The sequence below is a fragment of the Sceloporus occidentalis genome, unplaced genomic scaffold (assembly GCF_023333645.1).
Source record: "Sceloporus occidentalis isolate IW3139 unplaced genomic scaffold, rSceOcc1.0.p SCAF_1, whole genome shotgun sequence".
Classification (NCBI taxonomy): domain Eukaryota; kingdom Metazoa; phylum Chordata; class Lepidosauria; order Squamata; family Phrynosomatidae; genus Sceloporus; species Sceloporus occidentalis.
In genome coordinates, this window is record NW_028316981.1 from 133,949,302 (window position 1) to 133,970,806 (window position 21,505).

Genomic DNA, 21,505 nt, shown 5'->3' on the forward strand with positions numbered 1-21,505 from the left:
GCCTGGGGAAGGAAAGGGCCCTTTCCTGGAACCCCTGCCCCCCAGCCCTCCTCCTCCTCCTCCTGCTCTTGCAAGGGGCTCTGAAGTGCAGGGAGAGCTGCCTCACTAAAGGGGAGGGGCGCCTCAGGGACCCAGCCGTCAGAGAGGAAGAGGAGGAAGAGCCTCGGCAAGGCTCAGAAGAGGAGCAAGGGGCTGGCACCTGGGAGAGGCAAGAGGGCACCTTCCAGGCCCCTCCTGGGCCCCAGGCTCTCCCCAGTATTGCCCCCGTCAGACATTGGAAGCCCCCTCCCTAAGGCCCCCCAAACACACACCCCTCTCCTCTCTAACCCTCTCTCTGACTCCCTCTCCCCCTGTTACCCCACTTTAACTGAGCCCTCTCTAACCCACTTCTATCTACCACCTTCTCTCCATCTAAACCCCCCTCCAATCCCTCTCTATCTACTCCCCCCTCTCTCTAACCCAGTGATCCCCAAACTGTGCTCTTTAAGTAATTTTGGGCTTTAGCTCCCAGAATCTCAGACTATTGAGTAACATGTCTGAGGCTTGTGCGAGTTGAAGTCCAAAATCTCTTAAAGGACACAGTTTGGGAACCACTGCTCTAACCCCCTTATTTAATAATAATAATAATAATAATAATAATAATAATAATAATAATAGGATTTATTTATATACCACCCAATCACTGGGAATCTGAGTGGTTTGTGAAATTCACAGATAGCCAAAGTACACAGGCAAATCAGTTCCTGGCACTGAACAAGCAGAGCTCTGCTCTGGAGCCACAACAAACTACATTTCCCAGAATAACATAGCATTGATCCAGGACAGTTAAAGTACTGTCAGACTGGGTTATTTCTGCAGTGTGTATGTAGTCTGAGAGCCCTGCAGAGAGAACAACGCTGGTGCTTTAGAATTTAAACCCATCTAACCCCCCTCTATGTAAACCCTCTCTAACCCCCTCTATCTAACCCCCTCTATCTAACTCTCTTCTAAGCCCCCCTCTAACCCCTCTCTATCTTACTCCTCTTTATCTAACCCTAACCCCCTCTAGGTACCCCATCTAGCCCTCCTTCTATAGCCCTCCTTTCTCAAACCCCCTTATTTAACCCCCCTTCTATCTAACCCTATATATTTTTTAAAAAACCAGCAATTTTTTCATGTCCTCCATTTTTAGAAGTGCCCTACATTTGAAAATGTTGTCCTACATTTGTCCTACATTTGTCCCGGTTTGGAGGTCCTGACTTATGAAATATATTTGCAATAATGGAGATTATTATGATTAAAAATGCTGGTTATAATAGTCCACATATTCATGCTCTGTCTCACTCTTTGGTCATCCCTTCAACTCTTCCCAGTTTTATTGTACCTGAACGCAATGGCATCCAGCAGTCTCACAAAAGATCCCTATAGATGTGTGTGACTGTTCAGAGATATTTCCTTAACCTCCTTTGAAATTTCTGCATGAAGTCTAATTGCATTGCCTTAAAGCAATGTTCCTCTGAGCACTGACCCAAATAGTTTTATGCCTTTTCTTTCCACCCTATGAGCAGGCATTTCAGTTATTCACATTATGGTGCTTAAGCTTTTCTGCTGTCCCATCTTCTTCCCAAAAGAGACTGAAAACCCAAGCCCAGTTCATGATCTTTAGATGGCTTAAATATAAATCCTTTAAATGACAACCAACTGAATAAAAGGAGCCACAAACTTTTAAGGCAATTTGTGACTGTTGTGATGAAATTGTGTGATGCCTAAAAGCACAGCAAGAAGAGAACCAGTCAGTTTCATATTTAGTCTATAGATTAAGGCTGGCCCCCAGACTGATGGCCTCATTCCACCAGTGAGAGATGAAGCATTCCCTTCCTTGTTCAGATCAGTCATCTCTGATACCTTGTGAGTTGACACCTAATTTTATCTAAAGAGACAAGGTGAAGTAGTTGCCAATTTCACTACTCAAGAAGTGTCACTGGGTCAATTTTTTATATCCCAAAGCATTTTAAAGAACTGTTTTATATTGATTTTAGATCTTTGAATGATTTTGTTTTACTATTTTATTTTCTTTATGTTGTACTAATTTTTAACCCTTGCTTCAGTTTGGTTTTTTGGTTTTTGTTTTGGTTTTTTTATTTATATACCGCTATTCCAAAGATCATAGCGGTGAACAGCAAGTAAGCTAATTAGCAAGTAAGCTAATTTGCCCCCAACAGTCTGGGTACTCATTTTAGCGACCTCGGAAGGATGCAAGCCTGAGTCGAGCTTGGGCCCTTTTTTGCTGGTCTTGAACTCGCAACCTTGTGGTTTTGAGTGAATGGCTGCAGTACAGGCATTTAACCACTGCGCCACCAGGGCAGTATTATGTGCTGCTTTGTTGTTCTATGTTTTGTATTTTATATATTCATTTATAAGCCCACTCATCTTTGGGTGGGCTAATGGGTCACTAAATAAGCTAATGAATAATCAAGGAATTTGTAAGGAAGCAAAACAAGTTTCCATTAGAAAAACAAGACTGGTGGAGCTATTCTAACAGTTGAGGTTGAAGGAAGCCTCTACCTGTCTTCTGAATTCCATCCACTATCGGATAGCCAGACTGAGCATAGCGATGCCACCATAAAACAATACTGCTTAAAGGTTCTACCGCTTGCTGAGTTTATCTACAATTCCCTTCAAACCTCCAGCTTTATCACATGATCCTTGGTTTTGCTGCAGTCATATTATTTAAAGAGAACAGAAACATACCGGCATTGGATCTTTCATTATCAGACTTCTCTTCAATCGTGTGATGCAGATGTTTGGCAGTGAAGTAGACTCAAGTTGATTGACTTGGACTCAAGTCAGACTGTAGTTGCTTCAATGAATCTACTTGGAATTGACTCAGCAGTTAATGATGCACTAACGTAACTCCACTTGTAACTTGTACATTTTTAGTAGCGGACTTGCTGGCCTAACTTTATTCATAAACATTATGAAATGGAAAACAGTTTGCCTCTTTTGAACAATAATGCTTTCATCTCACTGCCTTTTGCCTACCAGTCAATTCCCTGCTTCCTATAGACCTGTACCTTAAGCCCATTGTCTAACATATTTCCTGCTCCCCTCCGAGAAATGCGCCTTGTGCTATGGAGGCAAATCTTGCCTACTGCTGCTAGGAAAAGCTTTAGAAGGCTCCTCGGATGTGCAGCAGGGACATACTGTTGAGCAGCCTTCATATAAATATTTTTTTATTTTTTTATTTTTATTTTTTAAAAAGTTTTTTTACCTAACTTGGGGCATGTCTTCTTGATTTTCTACTTATTAAAAGGCCCAGCCACCCACACACCACCACACCTCCATTTTTTCTGTCAATGCCAGCTCCCAGACTTGACTTAAAAATATCTCACGAGGACTTGAGACTCAACTTGAGACATGAGATTTGACTTGAGAGTTGAGTAAAAGGCTTGAATACATCGCTGCTGTTTGGTGCCATTGACAGTCCCTGTGCTCTCTCTTCTACATTCCCCCTTAACCTCACCTCCCTGTCCTACCCAGCATGCCTCTCTTCTTCTTTTTAAAAAAATTATCTGTAACACAATTCCAGAGTTATGGGAATGCAATTTAGTAACAAAGAAGAGAAAAGGAAGGAAGGAAGGAAGGAAGGAAGGAAGGAAGGAAGGAAGGAAGGAAGGAAGGAAACAGGCTGCCTGGGAATAGTGAGGGGAGAGGGAGAGAGGGGTAAGAAAGAGACTGACACCAACAAATTCAAGCACAAATTGAATATTAAAAGAGGTAATGAACATAGGTTTGTTAGAGGTAGTAACCTTATATTCAGTAGTTCCCATTTTGCATGCCTGTTTCATAGTTTAGACATATAGTCTATATCATATCATTTCCAGTTTGTTGGTCTCAACAGCACCCATTCTCCTCCTTGATCAGTTAATCTACAGTTAGTTTGAATTTCTTCATCCTTCAAAATCTTTGTCTGTTTCAATGTAAAAAAAAAGGATGCTCTTGGTGCTGAATATAATTTTTTTATCCATTTCAAAAACATTTTTGGAAAACCAAAACTAGCTAATACTGTTAAAATAAACAGCAAGTACATTTTATCAAAGACTAAGTATCAAAACAAATAACACTGGCTGATCAGTTCTAGTCCGAACAGTGCTCATAAAGTAAGCATTCCCATCTACATACAACTCGGTCCTGTGTTTGTTCATTTGGTATAAAGTCCTATTGACTTCAAAGTGGCCGAGCCTCTTGCTTACTACAGGGCTTTGCCCGAGTTCTCCCACTTTAGTAAACTTTAGGTTAGATTGCTGCAACACATTATAGGTCATATGTAGGAGTACTGCAAGAGACAGTTGGGAAGTTTCAGCTGTTTCAGAAGATAGTAGTTTCCCTCTTTTTTATTGTAGTGTTTGCTCACATTTTAGTTGTAGCATTGTTATTGTGGGAACTGAAATAACACAAGTAACTGTGAGCAACTGTTAGCTGGGACTGGATGCTGGGACTGTATTTCCCCATTCTTAAAATAAAGACAAACAAGCAGAATAGTACATAACAATAAATAAAACAGTAATAAATAACATATGTTTGTAGGTGTAGCTTAAAGCAACAGCCCTGTGTATAAGTGGGCTGTCTTGCTTTTATTGGGCTATGTGAGCTGATCTGGAGACTTTTCTCCTTGAAAGGCAGGATAAAAAGTAATGCTTTAAACAAGGGTTTGGCAAAGTGTGGCTCTCTAGAAGCTAACACTCCCAACTAGCTTTCTCATCACTGCTCAAGCTGACTCAGACTGCTGAGAGCTGCAATCCAGAAACATCTTGAGGACTGCTCTTTGCCCATCCCTGTTCAGCAGTTAAACTTAAGCTATGGCAGATTTACAAAAACCTTCATGGGTTTATTCTGTGCCCCCCCCCCCCCTCTTCTATACTGTAGTAAATAGTGTAGCCCTATTTGACTACTGTAGAGTAGATACCAGCATATTTACACCAGGAGCAAAGCCTGAGGGAAAGAGTAATAATAATAATAATAATAATAATAATAATAATAATAATAATGTTTATTTTTAGCCCTTCTCTCCCTACAGATCAAGGTGAGTTACAATAAAAAGAAATAAAATTCATACATAACAAATCATTAGTTACATCAATCTATCCTTCAAGGCTACAGATTTTTAAACTGTAGGGCACATAAGGAATTATAAACCATCGCTGTCACAACCACTACAGTGAAGTTTGTAGATGTATCAAAAACTCATTTCTGAAATTATACTTAAATTTCAGATACCACTGTTAAAACTATCAGTCATCAAGGTACATTAGACAATATTGCAAATGTAGATTAATTCGCAGTTAATGCATTAGGTCCACAATTGTAAAAATCTGTATACTTTTCTAGTCTTGTAACATTTACTGCTTATACATACAATTAGATCATCTCAGTCAACATCAACATTTGTTAAGGTGATTCCCAAACAGTAAAGCTCAACATACATGCTGAGAACAGAACTACTGGCCCTGGAGTAGAGAAAATCTAGTTTCATTTTCACATTTGCTCACATTTATCAAACATTTCCTACAATTCCCTTGAAGGAAGCAAGTCTGGCTGTGAAACTACACTTTCTACGGTATACCATTCACTTCTGCCTTTCACAGAAGATTAATAATCATGTGCTCTCACAAAGTGAGTAAGACCTGACTTCCCCTTGCCCTGGAAAAAAAAACACAGACAGTGAGAGAGGCTGCAGGATTTGGCACTGAGAGGCAAACAATATAGGCTCTTGGAAATTGCTCAGAAAAACCAAATTTCTCTGAAAAGTAACTTACCTAAGCAAGGACAATGAAGCTGTTCTTTGGCTTGATCTGGACTCTTTCTCAAGGTGAGCAAAACCTGGAACTCAGAGGTAGATTAGATTTGGTACTAATTAACATGAGTTTGAGATAGAGACAGCCCCTGGCTGAGGGCATATTAACAAATGTTGTTGGGCCAAGTCTGCCCATTTCTGTCTTAGTTTTGGCTAAATATATAGTATCTGAAAGCAAGATACGAGCAGAAAACAGGAAATCGGAACCAAAGGGCAAATTTGTACATGGGTCCCAGAAGTAAGGAGCAAACTCTTCTCAGTCCATAGTGCCCTATCTGTGAAATTCCCTCCCCAAAGAGATTACATCAGTACTCTCATTGACAATTTTTGGACAGACAGTCGATATGCTTTTGTGCTACATCTGTTGTTTGAGTTTTATTGTCTTGTTTTAATGCTGCCTGGTGGTAAAGCTTAAATTTATTTTAATTGACTGTTTTAATATCATAGGCTGCCTAGGAAAGGGGCATCACAAAAGTGGTACAATAAAAATTATTTTTAATACCCAAATTTTAAAAGAAATATTTCCTTGGACTTTTCCCCAGTTTACATCACCTTGTGATATGAACATAGGCAGGTTATGCCAATGAAATAGACATCTTATTTCTTGCTTTCTCATCCAGTCATGCAGACACCCAAAAATGAATTGATTTGTCAAGAGGGATCACTAGTCCTTTACAACCTGACAACCAACAGATGTGTTGGATGACAACTCCTATCTTCTTCAGCCAGTATGACCAATGGCATATTTGGGAGGCACCAGGTTGGGAAAGGCTATTCTAACCTTTCTCTTGGATTTTCTCTCAGTTGATTCCATGCAGAGTCCAGAGTTTTGAGGGGGATCCTAAATGTTCCACATGGTCTAAACATTTTGCTTTATGTGCAGTTGGGTTTTCCATTTCTCTCTATTTTTCACAGTTTGCTGGGCACTGGAAGGTCCCCGAAGAGTCTCTGCCCATCTTGGTGGCTCAGTGTCTCTGCAATGTAAATACAGAAAAGGCGATGAGGAATCTGTCAAATTTTGGTGCAGAGAAGAAAGTCCTCACTTCTGTTCTAGCAGCCACCTTATCCGAACAACAGGGTCAGAGGCAGAGGTGATGGTGAACAAGACATCCATCAAGGACAGACATACTTTTCGTAAATTCAGTGTGACCATGAAAAACCTCACTGATGCAGATGCTGGGACATATCTTTGTGGGATAGAGAGGAGGGACTTCGACATCTCACATCAAGTGGAAGTTATCATTACCCCAGGTATACTGTAGTACAGGAGGAAAAAAATCTCAATATTTCCATAGAAAGACTGTACACTGCAGCTTCAATCTGAAAATAAGATAAACTACAAACCCCAGGATTCCATAGGATGTTGCCCTGGCAGTTAAAGTAGAATCATAGCACAACAATTACATAGGTGGTAGCTTGTAGATCTGCTGAATTTGTAAATCTTTTTTTTTCAAAACAATCAAATCAAAACAAGTTTTTCCAGGCTAACAAAACTCCCAGAACCCCTCTGACAGCACTAGTAACCTAGTAAGCCAGGCAAATGTACCCTACATGCCTTACTTCCCAGAATGGTAGCACTTGCAGAAGTTGGTCTTGTTCTGAAGAAGAAAAAATCATCAGTTTTGTTGAGAAATATGAGAGGCAATAGCATAACTAATAAGCAGAGTAGTTACTATTTCCAGGCAGAGATGAGCAACTACAAATCCTATCCGATACATATAGGGCCCAGCAGAGAATAAAGCAGACTTGATTAATTTATAAAAACATGAAGTAGATTTGCAATGTGAAGTCGAAGGCTTTCATGGCCATCCATAGTTTTTATCAGCACTGTGTACAGCGCTTTAGAAATAAAGAATAATAATAATAATAATAATAATAATAATAATAAGCATTTTTCAGGCTATGTGGCCATGTTCTAGAAGAGTTTATTCCTGACGTTTCGCCACCATCTGTGACTAGCATCTTCAGAGAATGCTGGCCTGGAAGAGAGTGGGGTATATACAGTGCGCCTGTGTCATACGCGGGCACCTTTTTTGCAGCTTTCAGCTTATGCTGAAAGCTGCACGACGGGAGAAACAATGGCATGCATACCTGTGGTGCGCGCACCATGCATGAGCCCCATTATATCCAATGGAGCTCAAGCATACGCACTATTTGCCTTATGCGGGCTGGTCCAGAACGAATCCTCCACATAAGGCAAAGGCGAACTGTATATATACTGTGTGACCCTGAGTAGGCAGGAGTGATTTCCCTGTTAATCTGTGTATTGTTCTATTGTTGAATGACAAGGCATCAGGGTGGGAGGATATGCAAGGAGGAATAGAGTCTGTTTAAGTAGTGAACATTGTGTGCTGGAAAAACCCTGAGCCTGGGTGGTTTTTCATTTGCATTTTGCTAGGTCTTGATTTTTTTGGGACTGGTAGCCAAACTTTGGCCTGAGACAGATGGGCGGGAAGCACTGTTGTTGGACCAAAACTAGGGTTCAGGAGCACACATCGTCCACACACGCTCCTGAACCATAGCGCGCGGCAGCGCCATCATGGCGGCCACCCATCCACATGAGGCCTGTCATGATGATGCAAGCACGGTGCAGCATCTGCACATTGTGGTGCTGCATTTGCATCATGGACACGCCACAGCGTTATAATGGTGCACAGATGGCGGCGCTTTTAGCGGGTTATTTTTGGTGCAGAGGGAGCCCGTATGATTTAGTTGCTGCAGGCTCCCTTGGGAGCAAAAACAGGCAGCTCCAGACTGCCCTTTTGGGGCAGTCTGTCGAGCCCCATCACTAACTTTAAGGGTTTCATCTTTCCTGTTGAAGTTGTCTTGATATTTGTGGATTTCAATGGCTTCCCTGTGCATTCTGACCTGATAGCTGTTGGCATGGTCCAGAATTTCAGTGTTTTCAAGCAGCATTTTACGCCCAGAATGGTTTATAAGATGTTCTGCTACTGCTGATTTTTCTGGCTGACCCAGTCTGCAGTGTCTCTCATGTTCCTTGATTCATGTTTGAACACTGCGTTTGGTGGTCCCTATGTAGACTTGTCTGCAGCTGCATGGTATGTGGTAAACTCCTGCAGCTGTGAGACGGTCTCTCCTGTCCTTCATTGAGTGCAGCATTTGCCGGATTTTCTTGATCGGTTTGTAAACCATTTGGAGGTTATGTTTCCTCACCAGTTTCACTATTCTGTCTGTGACTCCTTTGATATATTGTAAAAATACCTTCCCTTTGGGTGTGAGACTACACTTGGGTTGTTTGTCTTCACTCCTCTGGGCAAAAAATGCTATTTGAAAACATGGAAATTATGGACCATGCCAACAGCTATCAGGTCAGAATGCACAGGGAAGCCATTGAAATCCACAAACACCAAGACTCCAACAGGTGTTACAAACCAAACAGGAGGAAAAAATTGAAGATGTTAGTCATAGGCCTACATTTTGCTGTTTTTCTTCTTAGAAGTTTATCACACAAAGGATGTTGGGAGTTTATCCCATGCATATCCCAGAAAAATCACATAATTACGCATAATGATTTCACATGACATTGCACGAAACCTGCCATTAAAGTGGTGACAAAGAAGAATTAATGCTCATCTTTTTACTTTTGGGCTTTTGGCGACAATGCATTCCAATATCACTTTATTTGCGCAATTGCATGTGATAATCATTCATGCAGCTACTCACCATTTCCACTTCATTTGTGGGATGCTTTAAATATGCTTTAATTTCTCTTTAATGTTGAAATCAGCCCCAGTGTGATTAACTCCTTAGTTAAGATGGTATGGAAGGGCATATCTGGCAAGCTGGTACCTCCTGCTTCTGGCCATGTTGCAACTGGGAGATTTTTAAAGTCCAGGAAATTTGACATCCATTTGTATCACAACAAAGATACTTCCTTTGCAATCCAGTACGTCTCCATCCTTGTTAGGCAGAGACAAAGATTTTGGAAGATAAACAAATTCAAACTAATTGTAGATTAACTGATCAAGGAGGAGAATGGGTGTTGTTGAGACCAACAAACTGGAAGTGACATGATACAGACTGTGTCCAAACTATTAAACAGACATGCAAAACGGGAACTACTGAATATAAGGTTACTACCTCTAACAAGCTTATGTCAATGTTGCAGCAAATTCAGCAGTAGGAGTGGAGGAATCCTTGAGAAAGGATAAGTAGCAGTAATAATCATAATAATCAGGAGACCATGTGTTCCTCACCCCTGAATTATGGTCTTTCCTTTTATTTCATGATCTTTGGATATTGCAACCCTAGATATCAACATCCTAGCAACACTTTGGACCTACTCTGAAATATTCTTTTAATCACTCATTAAAAAAGGAAATACAAATACCTCCTAGATCAGAATTTGACAGCACATGTTCTTCTTTGCGTCTTCTTCATCCTCTTCCTCAGCCCTTTTTAGAAACAGAAAACCAGCCACAGAAGACTCAAGTGGACCTACCATAGCTACTGAAAGGTACTGTTATCATTTGCATCCTCTATGTTCCAAGAATGCTTCCAAAAATTGCATTTGGTTAAGGCTAAAAGCTAAAAAAAAAAATAAAAAAAAAATGGATGCCAAGCCATACGGCAGCTCAATGGCTGGGACAGTAGCCTACATCTGCCTTCTCTACCTTAGCACCCTTCAGATGTTCTGAGCTACAATTTCCATAGCCAGCATGGCCACAAGTTACAGTATGTTAGCTGAGAATGATGGGTGCTCTAGTCCAGCACTTATGGAAAGCTCCAGGTTGGAAATAATTCTGCTACTCTTACCACTTTCTGCCATTCTCACCCTAAAATAGTATTCACTTACTCACTCACTCACGTATTTACTAATCCTATTTCTAACCTTTATTTATACCAATAAGGACCCCTAAGATAGAAGTTAAATAAATGTATGGTAAATTTCTATATGGGTGGAATGTTTGTCTTTATGAAATAAATTAGTTGAACATGTCCCTCCTTAGCATCGAGTCCAGCAACATTGATTTTCTGCTCCTGGTCTTCTTGAAAATTCCCATCTGCCTGATCATGGTAGCTGCTGTAGTTTGGGTACATGTGTGGTACAACAAGGAAAGACGCCCCTGGGCCAAGAAGCACCAGGATGACAAGAACAGCTCCAAGCAGTCCCAGCAATAGGTAACCAACAACTTCTTTTCACCCATTTCCTTAATTACCAGACTTCCTCATATCATGCAGTGGCACTAGCTGCTGGTAGGTAAACTAGATATGAATGCAACAAAATACAAAATCAACAAAAGAGCAATGTCTTTATTGGCCAAAGCAAATACGGAAAATATGAAGAAGGAAACGGTAGGGCCACTGCGTGGAGAAGATGGCAAAATGCTAACAGGGGACAGAGAAAAGGCAGAATTACTCAACACCTTCTTTGCCTCAGTCTTCTCAGAAAATGAAAAGGGTTCTCAACCTGAGGAAAATGGAGCAGAGGACAGAATGGGGGAATTTCAGCACAGAATAAGTAAAGACATAGTACAGGAATACCTTCTTAACCTAAACAAATATAAGTCTCCAGGACCAGATGAACTACATCAAAGGGTAATAAAAGAACTGGCAAATGTAATATCGGAGCCTTTGGCAATAATCTTTGAGAACTCCTGGAGAACAGGAGAAGTCCCAGCAGACTGAAGGAGGGCAATCGTTGTCCCCATCTTCAAAAAGGGAAAAAAAGAGGATCCCAACAATTATCATCCAGTTATTCTGACATCTATACCAGGAAAAATTCTGGAGCAGATAATTAAACAGAGAGTCTGTGAACATCTAGAAGGCAATGCCATAATCACAAAAAGTCAACACGGGTATCAGAGAAAGAAGTCATGCCAGACAAATATGATCTCTTTCTTTGATAAAATTACTAGCTTGCTAGACGAAGGGAATGCTGTGGCTATTGTATATCTTGATTTCAGTAAGGCTTTTGACAGGGTTCCCTATGATATTCTTACAAACAAGCTAGTGATATGTGGGCTAGACAAGGTATGTGTTACATGGATTTGTAATTCGTTGACTGGCCGAACCCAAAGAGTCCTCAACAATGGCTCCTTTTCATCCTGGAGAAAAGTGACCAGTGGGGTCCCACAGGGCTCTGTCCTAGGCCTAGTGCTATTAAACATCTTTATCAATGACTTGGATGACAGAATTGGGGGCATACTTATCAAATTTGCAGATGACCCCAAAGTAGGAGGAATAGCTAATACTCCAGAGGACCTGAATAGACTAGAAAGCTGGGCCAAAGCTAACAAAATGAATTTCAACACAGAAAAATGCAAGGTACTCTACTTAGGGTGGAAAAATGAAATGCACAGATATAGGATGGGGCTGGCTGAACGAGACTAAGTGTGAAAGGGATCTGGGAGGCCAAGTAGACCACAAATTGAACATGAGTCAACAGTGTGATGCAGCAGCTAACAAGGCCGAAGCAATTTTAGGCTGCATCAATAGAAATATACAGTCATCCCTCCATATTTGCGACTTTGATATTTGCGGATTTGATTATTCACGGATTTCATTAATATGTTCTCTCTAAGACTGTCTAGGTCCTCCAGTGCAACTCTGTGGTCAACTTTAACTAAAAGTTGCACTGAAAGACCATTTGTAGCTACTCCAGTGCCATTCTATGGTCAGTGTATTTTGGACATTGACCACAGAGTTGCACTGGAGGACCTAGAGATTCCTAAAGAGGTGTCCTCTCAGATAAAAACAGTGTTTTTGTTATTTGCGGTTTTTCCATATTCATGGGGGTCTTGTTTCCCTAACCCTAGCAAATATGGAGGGACAACTGTAGTGAATAGATCAAGGGAAGTAATAGTGCCTCTCTGTTCTGCTCTGGTCAGGCACCACCTGGAATATTGTGTCCAGTTCTGGGCACCACAATTCAAAAAGGATATTGAGAAACTGGAGCGTGTCTAGAGGAAGGGCAACTAAAATGGTTGGAAACCATGCCCTATGAGGAACGACTTAGGGAGCTGGGGATGTTTAGCCTGGAGAAGAGAAGGTTAAGAGGTGATATGATAGTCCTGTTTAAATATTTGAAAGGATGTCATATTGAGAAGGGAGCAAGCTTTTTTCTGCAGCTCCAGAGACTAGGACCCGGAGCAATGGATGCAAACTGCAGGAAAAGAGATTCCACCTCAACATTAGGAGGAACTTCCTGACAGTAAGGGCTGTTCGACAGTGGAACAAACTCCCTTGGAGTGTAGTGGAATCTCCTTCCTTAGAGGTATTTAAACAGAGGCTGGATGGACATCCGTCAGTGATAATAATAATAATAATAATAATAATAATAATAATAATTTATTTATTTATTTATATCCCACCTCTTCCATTCTGGGGATTGAGACGGGTAACAGCAAAGTTTATACAATATACAACAATAAAAACAACAAGCCCCACAAGACCCCGGCCAAACCCTCCCTCCCTCCCAAGTATAAAATTAAACAATAAAACATGGTTAAAAATACATAACAATACAAATAAGAAAAATAATAAAAGGAGGGGGATTCATTTGGTTCTGGACATTATCAGTTGGGGAAGGCCTGCTGGAAGAGAAAGGTTTTGTCACCTTTTGGAAAGCCTCAAGCGAGGATAATTGGCTAATTTCTTCCGGCAGGTCACTGCAGTCTGGTTTTTCTAGATTGTAAAAGGTTTTTCCTGGAGGATCGGAGTGTACAGGAAGGATTATATGGGAGGAGGCATTCCTTCAAGTAGACTGGACTTAGGCCATGTAGGGCTTTATAGGTGATAACCAACACCTTGTACTGTGCCTGGAAGCAAATAGGCAGCCAATGTAATGATTTTAAAATACACTGGTGCCTTGGGATACGAAATGATCGGGTTACGAAATTTCCGGGATACGAAAAAGTTGGATTGGCAAAAACTGTTTCGGGTTACGAAATATTTTTCGGGTTACGAAATTCATTTCGGTGCGAAATTCAAATGCTGCAAAGTGCAGCTATAGGCTTTCCAGTGCTAACGGAAAGCCTTCTCTTAGCTAAGGGGGCTGGGTTAGGGGTTAGCTTTGGCGCGAATTTTGAATTTCGTTAGCAGTATTGATTGGCTTGAGAAATCAAGCTGATCATCTGGATTGGCTAACGAAATTGGGGGGGGGGGGGGTGGCCTGGCTTCAGAAGCAAAAGCCGGCTTCCATTGATCTGCCCCCTTTGTCTGGCCTTGTGGACTGGTGAGGAAGAGTTGCTTCTGAACTCTAACTCGTGCCATTGCACATTATAATAATGTCTGCCTTAGCCATTTTAGGAACCTGCTTAAGGCCCGGCAAAAGCAGACATCCTTGGACCAGTTCTTCACAAAAGAGGGAGAACCGTCATCCAAGAAGGGCAAAGGTGCTGATGACCCTTAAAAAAAACACCAAATTAAAAAAAAAAAAATTGTTGTTAAAATGGTTAACTTTGTTAAATTGGTTGAATTGGTTAAATTGGTTGAATTGGTTAAATTGGTTGAATTGGTTGTCTGGGTTTAAATTTGGGTGTTTTGGCTGCCCCCCCCCTCCTCCTCCTCCTCCTCCTCCTGCCTCACTCTGAGATGCCAGGACCAGCAAAGGTAAGAAAAAAACTTTTTTTCTTTATCCTTTAGAAACCTTTAGAATGGACCTGCAAGTCATTCTTAAGCTCTTTAGTGCCTCAGGCAACTTTGTATTACATTGTATTGTAGGGTACTTAGCTTAATAGGCCTCTATTGTAACTTTGTTTTGACTTGCAGGTTCAGTCTGAGGTCATAGAACGCATTAGTTATTTTCAATGGAAAAAGTGTTTCGGGTTACGAAATTTTCGGGTTACGAAAGGAATGGCGGAACGAATTAATTTCGTAACCCGAGGCACCAGTGTAGGTGTTAATATGGTCGAACTTGGATTTTCCAGCAACCAGTCTGGCTGCCATGTTTTGTATCAATTGGAGCTTCCAGACGTGGCACAAAGGTTGCCCCATGTAGAGCGCATTGCAGTAATCAAGATGAGAGGTTACTAGAGCATGTACAACTGTTTCTAGGTCCCACTGCTCCAGGTAGGGGCGCAACTGGCGTTATCAGCCAAAGCTGATAACAGGCACTCCTGGCTGTTGCATCAATCTGAGAAGACAGTTGAAGCGACGAATCCAGGAGTACTCCCAAGCTGCGGACACAGTCTTTCAGGGGAAGTGTCACCCCATCTAGAACTGGCGAACTTATCTCCATACCCAGATTGGGGTTAACTATCATGAGTACCTCCATTTTATTTGGATTCAGTTTAAGTCTATTTTCCCTCATCCAATCCATTACCGACTTCAGGCAGTCGTTCAGGGGGGAGATGCCCTCCTTGGTCACTGACACAAACAGACATAGAGAAATAAATTTGGGTTTCATCAGCGTACTGATAACACCCCGCCCCATGTCTCCAGATGATCTCACCCAGCAGCTTCATGCTTTGATTTAGATTTCCTGCATGGTAAGGGGTTGGACTGGATGGCCCTTGCAGTCTCTTCCAACTCTATGATTCTGTGATTCTAAGCTATTGAAACTTCACTGGCTTCTTCATCAGTCAAAAATGTTAAAAATCATACAGGAGAAGAAAAGTGATGATGTTGACATCAGGGAAGTGACTTTTCTGTTGCTAATGGAGTTGAAATTTTATTACCTGTCCTTTATTGTCCTTTGTTCCTAGTCCTTATGTGGTCAAGAAGGGTAGGTGGCCTCTTCCCTCATTAAGATCCCTCAAATCATAACTGACAACAGAGTAATATCTGAGAAAAAAAGTCAGCCTGTGACTCCAACATAATCACCTTTATTCTCATATTTTTGCCTGATGAAGAAGCCAGTGAGGCTTAGATAACTTACTTGATGTATTTTCTGCATTTTGGTTGGCCAGTAAAGGCATCATTCTTTAGTTGATTTTGGATTTTGTCATATTTTGCTGCATAGCCAACACAGCTACCCCTGAATGTGTTTTCCAGACATGAGTGAATACTACAGACTGTATGTGAGAAATCCCTGTTCATTCTGATAGGGTTCAATGGTATCCCCAGAAGAACACATGGTAATTTGGGATCATGCAGAGCAGCCTGCATCTCTTCTTTCAGTACACATCCCAAACTTAAACTCTTTTTAAGAATACAGCCTCCATATGCAGAATTCGTTATCCATGGATTCACGCATTCATGGCTTATAAATATTTTTAAAATATATCAATTCCAAAAAGCAAAGCTTGATTTTGCCATTTTATATAAAGAACAGCATGTTACTATCCATTGTATTTAATGGTACTTGAGAATCTTTGGATTTTGGTATCTATGGGGGTGGGGTGAGGGTTCCTGGAACCAAACTGCAGTGAATACCAAGGGCCCACTGTAGTTCTCAGTAACCAGCTCTTTTGTGATATTTGGGGCTGAAAAGAAGGTGGGACAATCTACTTAAGTTTTCTGCTTGCCGGCCAGACTGCCAAGTTGAAAATAATCACATTATTGGAAAAGGAAATAGTTATTCTCTGTAAAGGAGTCATCTTTTTTCTGAACTCAGATTCCCACAAAAAAGTTCAATTATTCCCACTGGAGGAGGTTGTCTTTCTATTAACATCAGATTGGCGGTCAATATGCTATTTCTAAGATTGTCTTCTATAAGGAAATCTGCAGGTTCTTTGAAATCCAAGAGTCTCCTTAAATAGCTAATGTGTAACTAGCTAAAATTGACTTAATTGGTTTTAAATAGAGTGGACCCTTGGTATCTGCTGGAGTTTGGTTCCAGGACCCTCCATGGTTACCAAAATTCCTGGATGCTCACATCTCATTATATACAATAGTGTAGTAAAATAGTGTGCTTATACGAAATGGCAAAATCAACACACACACACATATATTTGTGAATATTTTCACATCATAGATGGTTGAATCCATGGATGTAGAATCTGTGGATACAGACAGCTGGCTATATTTTCAATTTGTTAGGAGTATGATGGTTACTTTTCTTGTTGCCTTCCACCTTAAAAAATGTTTTTGAAGTATTTTTGTTTGTTTGTTTTCTTCTGTTTTGTTTCTAAAAAGGGAATTTCCCAGTAAATTGGTTGGAAAACTATTGCTTATGTTTTTAGAACTATTGTGAGCTTTTGTTGTGTTCTGTATTTCTGGGCTTCAATAAGAGAGAGACTGATAGAGAGAGAGAGCATATTCTGCTGGGCTGTAGGAAGGAGCCTTTGGCAAATATGGCTCAGAAATTCCCCAAGTACATATACAGCATAGACAAGTATGCCATCTTGAATGGTGACATCATGTCATTCATTCTTTTTCAGAGATGTGCCCTTTATAAAGAAGGGGATCCACTAGCAGGGAAAGGTATTTTCCCCTGCCAGATCTATAATATCCTGATCTGCAGATTTGCAAGACGTAGTTTATGTCACCTGGCATAGATAGTCAGTTCTTGGATTTTTATCCTAGATCAAGCTGGGTCATACCTAGGCCAAAGCCTCTTTACCAAATCACACAACACAGAACTACTAGATTAGGCCCATCCAAGCTACCTGGTATTTGTAGCAGCATGACCTTGGGAATATATATTTGCCAATCATCTTACATGTGTCAGACAGGGTGGAAAAACTTATGGTCCTCTTTTTTACCCTTCATGATGATGGCCAGTTACAGTCCACCAACAGTGAGCCAACCCACATTCCCCCTCCTTATGTTATTCTTTTATGTAAAACATTTCTCATTTGCCTGTCAAAATGTGTGAAATAGCCTAAAGAGTTTGCTGGCAAGATGCTGCCAAGCTATCTCTGATATTATTAACAGCAACTACATAGTTCATACACATTAAATTAGAGGGAATAAGAGTTAAAATAAGAGCGGAGAACCATTGGTAACCCAAATAATGTTCTCCCTTCAAATTTGCTTTAAACTCAGATTTTTCTTTATGAACAAAGATTGTTCTTAGGAAAAGTGATAACAAAAATTCCAAGAGAAGTAAGAAGGATCAAGCCAAATGTTCCATTCGAATGTTGCTTCTTTGATAAGGAATGCATTCTTAGTGGGGGGGTGGGGGGGTGGGGGGTGTTTCTTTCACTTAACACACTATCTCTTTCTAAATCTAGGAGTGAATCATGACATGAACACAACCCCTGAATTCCATGTACAGATATTGCCTAACTGCTGATGGACGTGGCTGCTCCACTCTATGACTTTCTGATGAAGCTGACAGTCTTTGGTTTAAAATTACAGTAAATGCAATGGGACTGGGCCTACATGAGAAGAAAACAAATCCTCAAATCCTCATAATAAGTCTACTTAATATCCTGATAGCACTAGATCTTGGAAATTAAGTAGGATCAGCCCTGATTAGTACTTGGATGGGAGATCACCAACAGATACCAGGTGCCATAGGCTATATTTCAGAGGAAGAAACTGGCAAGACCACCTCAGAGTATTCCTTGTCTACGAAAAAGATGACAAGTGACTTGAAGGCACTTACACACAGAAAGTTGGGCAGTGGCGCACCAGAATTCTGAAGAATCCAACCAGAATCCAACAATTTCAAGGGGTGTTTATAGGGATAACACTTACATACCATCTCCTGACAACTGTCCTGATTTCTCAGGGATGATCCTGATTAATCACACTTTTCCAACTGCTTTTAAAATATCTCCATTTCAGTATCCTTCTTCCACTTTCTACCTTTGTCTTCAATTAATCTCAATCAAAGCAAACTGAGCTTAAAGTGCAAAAGTAGTTTGGGCTCAGTTAACTCAGCAAGGGGATGAGGAGGGGGAAAGGCAGAATCTTGCCCTTCTCAGTAGGCTCAGCAAAAGAAAATGGCTGCAGCTTCTCCTAGCATATCTGTTTTTTTCCCCCTCATTAATAACTTTTGCCATCTTGACCATACACTGAAGTTGCTTGGCCATATGGGTCTAGTTTTCATCTGAGAAATGTTGGAGGATAAGACATGATGAGTAGCTAATGCAATTTAGCTGCCTCCATCTATTGCTCCAACAATCATGGGGTGAAACCATAAGCCAGGCAGACAGCAAGCTTAGCATGGTTCATATCAGTATGTGACGGTAATATAGAATTATATTCTTTATGCTAAAACTTTAAAAAAAACAATCAGGAAATATTGCCACCCTTCCTGCTGCAAACGTGTGTGCAAATAAAATACAAAATAGTTTTCTTTTGAAATATTTCTATTAACTGTTATATACTTTCCAAAAAGAATGAGCTGCCTAAAGCTGAAAGTACAGACAATTATGCTGATGCTATCATGTAGAAAGAACTACCCACACTACAAAATTATAGCACTAGGATTCGATTTTGACTGCTGCATGGATGCAGCCCATAGACTTCTCCTGGGGTTTGTAGTTTGGTCCAAAGGCCTCTCCCTCAACTATCAATCCCAGGCTTCCAAAGGATGTTGCCATGGCAATTTAAGTGGAATCATAGCATAGCAGTGTAGTGAGGATGAGATCATAATTTTCTTGTCCAATTCTGGGGGAAGGGAATAAAAGATGCAAATCAAGTTTAGAAAGAAGGGCTGAATGATTGCTACACACACAAAGAAGAAAAATTTCTCTGGAATGGCATATTTTGCCTCAAAATGCAATTAAAAGAGGAACTTGCCATAGGCTGTGTGGGTGGCTGGAGTAAAGAAATGAGACACCAGTGACACAAAGCCATAGATAGCCATGAACACTCATCGCCACCTCTTGTATAATCCACCCTGTACACTCAGATCTTCTGGGGGATATTTACTCCAGTCAGCCAGAACCCAGTTGGCAACTGTCACCCAGAGGACGTTTTCTTCAGCCGCCTCTAGATTGTGTAAAGACCTGCCAGAAGACATTCGACAGCTGATTTAAATTTAAAAGAGCATTAAAAACCAGTCTCTTCCAGCAGGGTTGTCCAGATGGTTTTTAAATTATGAATTTTAAATGTGGGTCATTTTAATATGTGTATATCTTATTGATCCTTATAAATTGATCCTTATAAATTAACAAGTGTGTTTTAAATTGATGGTGTGCATTTTTAATTTGTTGTTGCCTCCCACCTTGATCCATGTGGAGAGGTGGCGAAGAAGAAGAAGAAGAAGAAGAAGAAGAAGAAGAAGAAGAAGAAGAAGAAGAAGAAGTTGAAATTGTTGACTTCAGACTGGAAGGGGCAAGACGCTTGCAGAAAGAGCATGAGCACTGCAACTCACCTGAGCCAGAAACATTTGAATATGGAGATGCAGCAGTTCTCAACAAACACTTTTTAATAAAATGGTAGGTGTGCATGTGTGAATAAGATTTTTTTTCTATTTGAACCTTTAAACGCTTTAAAGGCTATCTATTAGCGTTGTTGTTGTTGTTGTTGTTGTTGTTGTGTGCCTTCAGTTTGTTTCCAACTTATGACAACCCTAAGGCCACTACACCACACTACACCCTTGAGGTCTGTTCCAACTCTGTGATTCTATGATTCTACTATGCTGGCTCCATGTATTAACAGATGGGATCAAACATTCCCCCCCACACACAAATTTGTAGTTTTTTACACTGTTCCATGCAACAGCTTCCTCAGCTCTAAAGCACCACTCAGTCCCATTCAGCAACCTCTCATGGTTTAAATAGGCCCTTCTTTGTGAGATGGGAAACTGCCACAAGGTGTCTCAAGCCCACATGCTGGAGATTTTCCAGCCTTGATTTTAGTTTTGAGAATAGGACTCAGCACTCTGAACAGCTCATGAAAAAAGTTTCTGTCAAATCATGTAGATTCACCACTCCAAAGTAATCGAGTCACCGTTACTCTTGCTTTACACCCACAAAAGTTGAAACAGGCAAATCAGTTTTCTAGTCGATGTTCAAAGCAGTCAGAAACACAAAGAGACATCTAGTGGTAAAATAATATATCTGCATTCAGTGGTGAGTAGAAAGAGAATATCAGGCCAATAACATCATGCACAATATCAGAGGTGTATTTACTTGTTCTTCCTCCAATGTGATATATGCCAGGATAAAAGCATCAGACTCCCATCTAATCTAAAGGCATCAGATCCTGTCTAATCTTGGAGGTTAAGCAGGATCAGCCCTGGTTAGTAATTGGATAGAAGGCCACCAAGTTATGCCAGGTGCTGTAGGCTATATTTCAGAAGAAGGAACTAGCAAAACCACCTTTGAGTATTTCTTGCTTAAGAAAACCTTCTGGAGTTCATGGGGTTGCCATAAATCAACAGGTGATTTGAAGGCACATTCACACAGACATGCCAGCAATGCCCCTCTACACTGGACAAACAGGGTAGTCTCTAAGCAAGAGTATACATGGACACAAATCTGACATTAGAAATCACAATAGCCAAAAACCAGTTGCAGAACATTTCATCTTTTCTGGACATACATTAAAGGATTTACAGAGTATGGTGCTTGAAGATGGAAATTACAAAGGAAGACTAGAAAGAGAAACAGATGAATTGAATTATATTCACAAATGCCAATCCATTACGTATGAGCAATGGCAATGTCTTCATGGCACACTGCTTATATTGATACAACAGTCCTTGCTACTACACATATAACAAAACGATTCTTCTCAGACAGAATTTTGAACCCAGGAAAACTGATTTTTGGTAAGCAGATTTATTCTTTCACACATCAACACTAACTGACCACTGTAAAGCCCTGAAAGAGCTGTATCACTTTATGCAGCCCTTTGAAAATTTAG

At 40.6% G+C, this 21,505-nt stretch overlaps 1 protein-coding gene across 1 annotated transcript; it reads left to right on the forward strand.

Annotated features, from left to right (window-relative positions):
- The first annotated feature begins 5,800 nt into the window (after positions 1-5,800).
- LOC149322217 (CMRF35-like molecule 7) lies at positions 5,801-10,975 on the forward strand. Its single transcript, XM_089524585.1, has 4 exons — positions 5,801-5,848; positions 6,749-7,084; positions 10,247-10,310; positions 10,804-10,975. The coding sequence occupies exons 1-4, from the start codon at positions 5,809-5,811 to the stop codon at positions 10,973-10,975; spliced, it is 612 nt and encodes a 203-aa protein (XP_089380711.1). The 5' UTR covers positions 5,801-5,808.
- Positions 10,976-21,505: the final 10,530 nt, after the last annotated feature.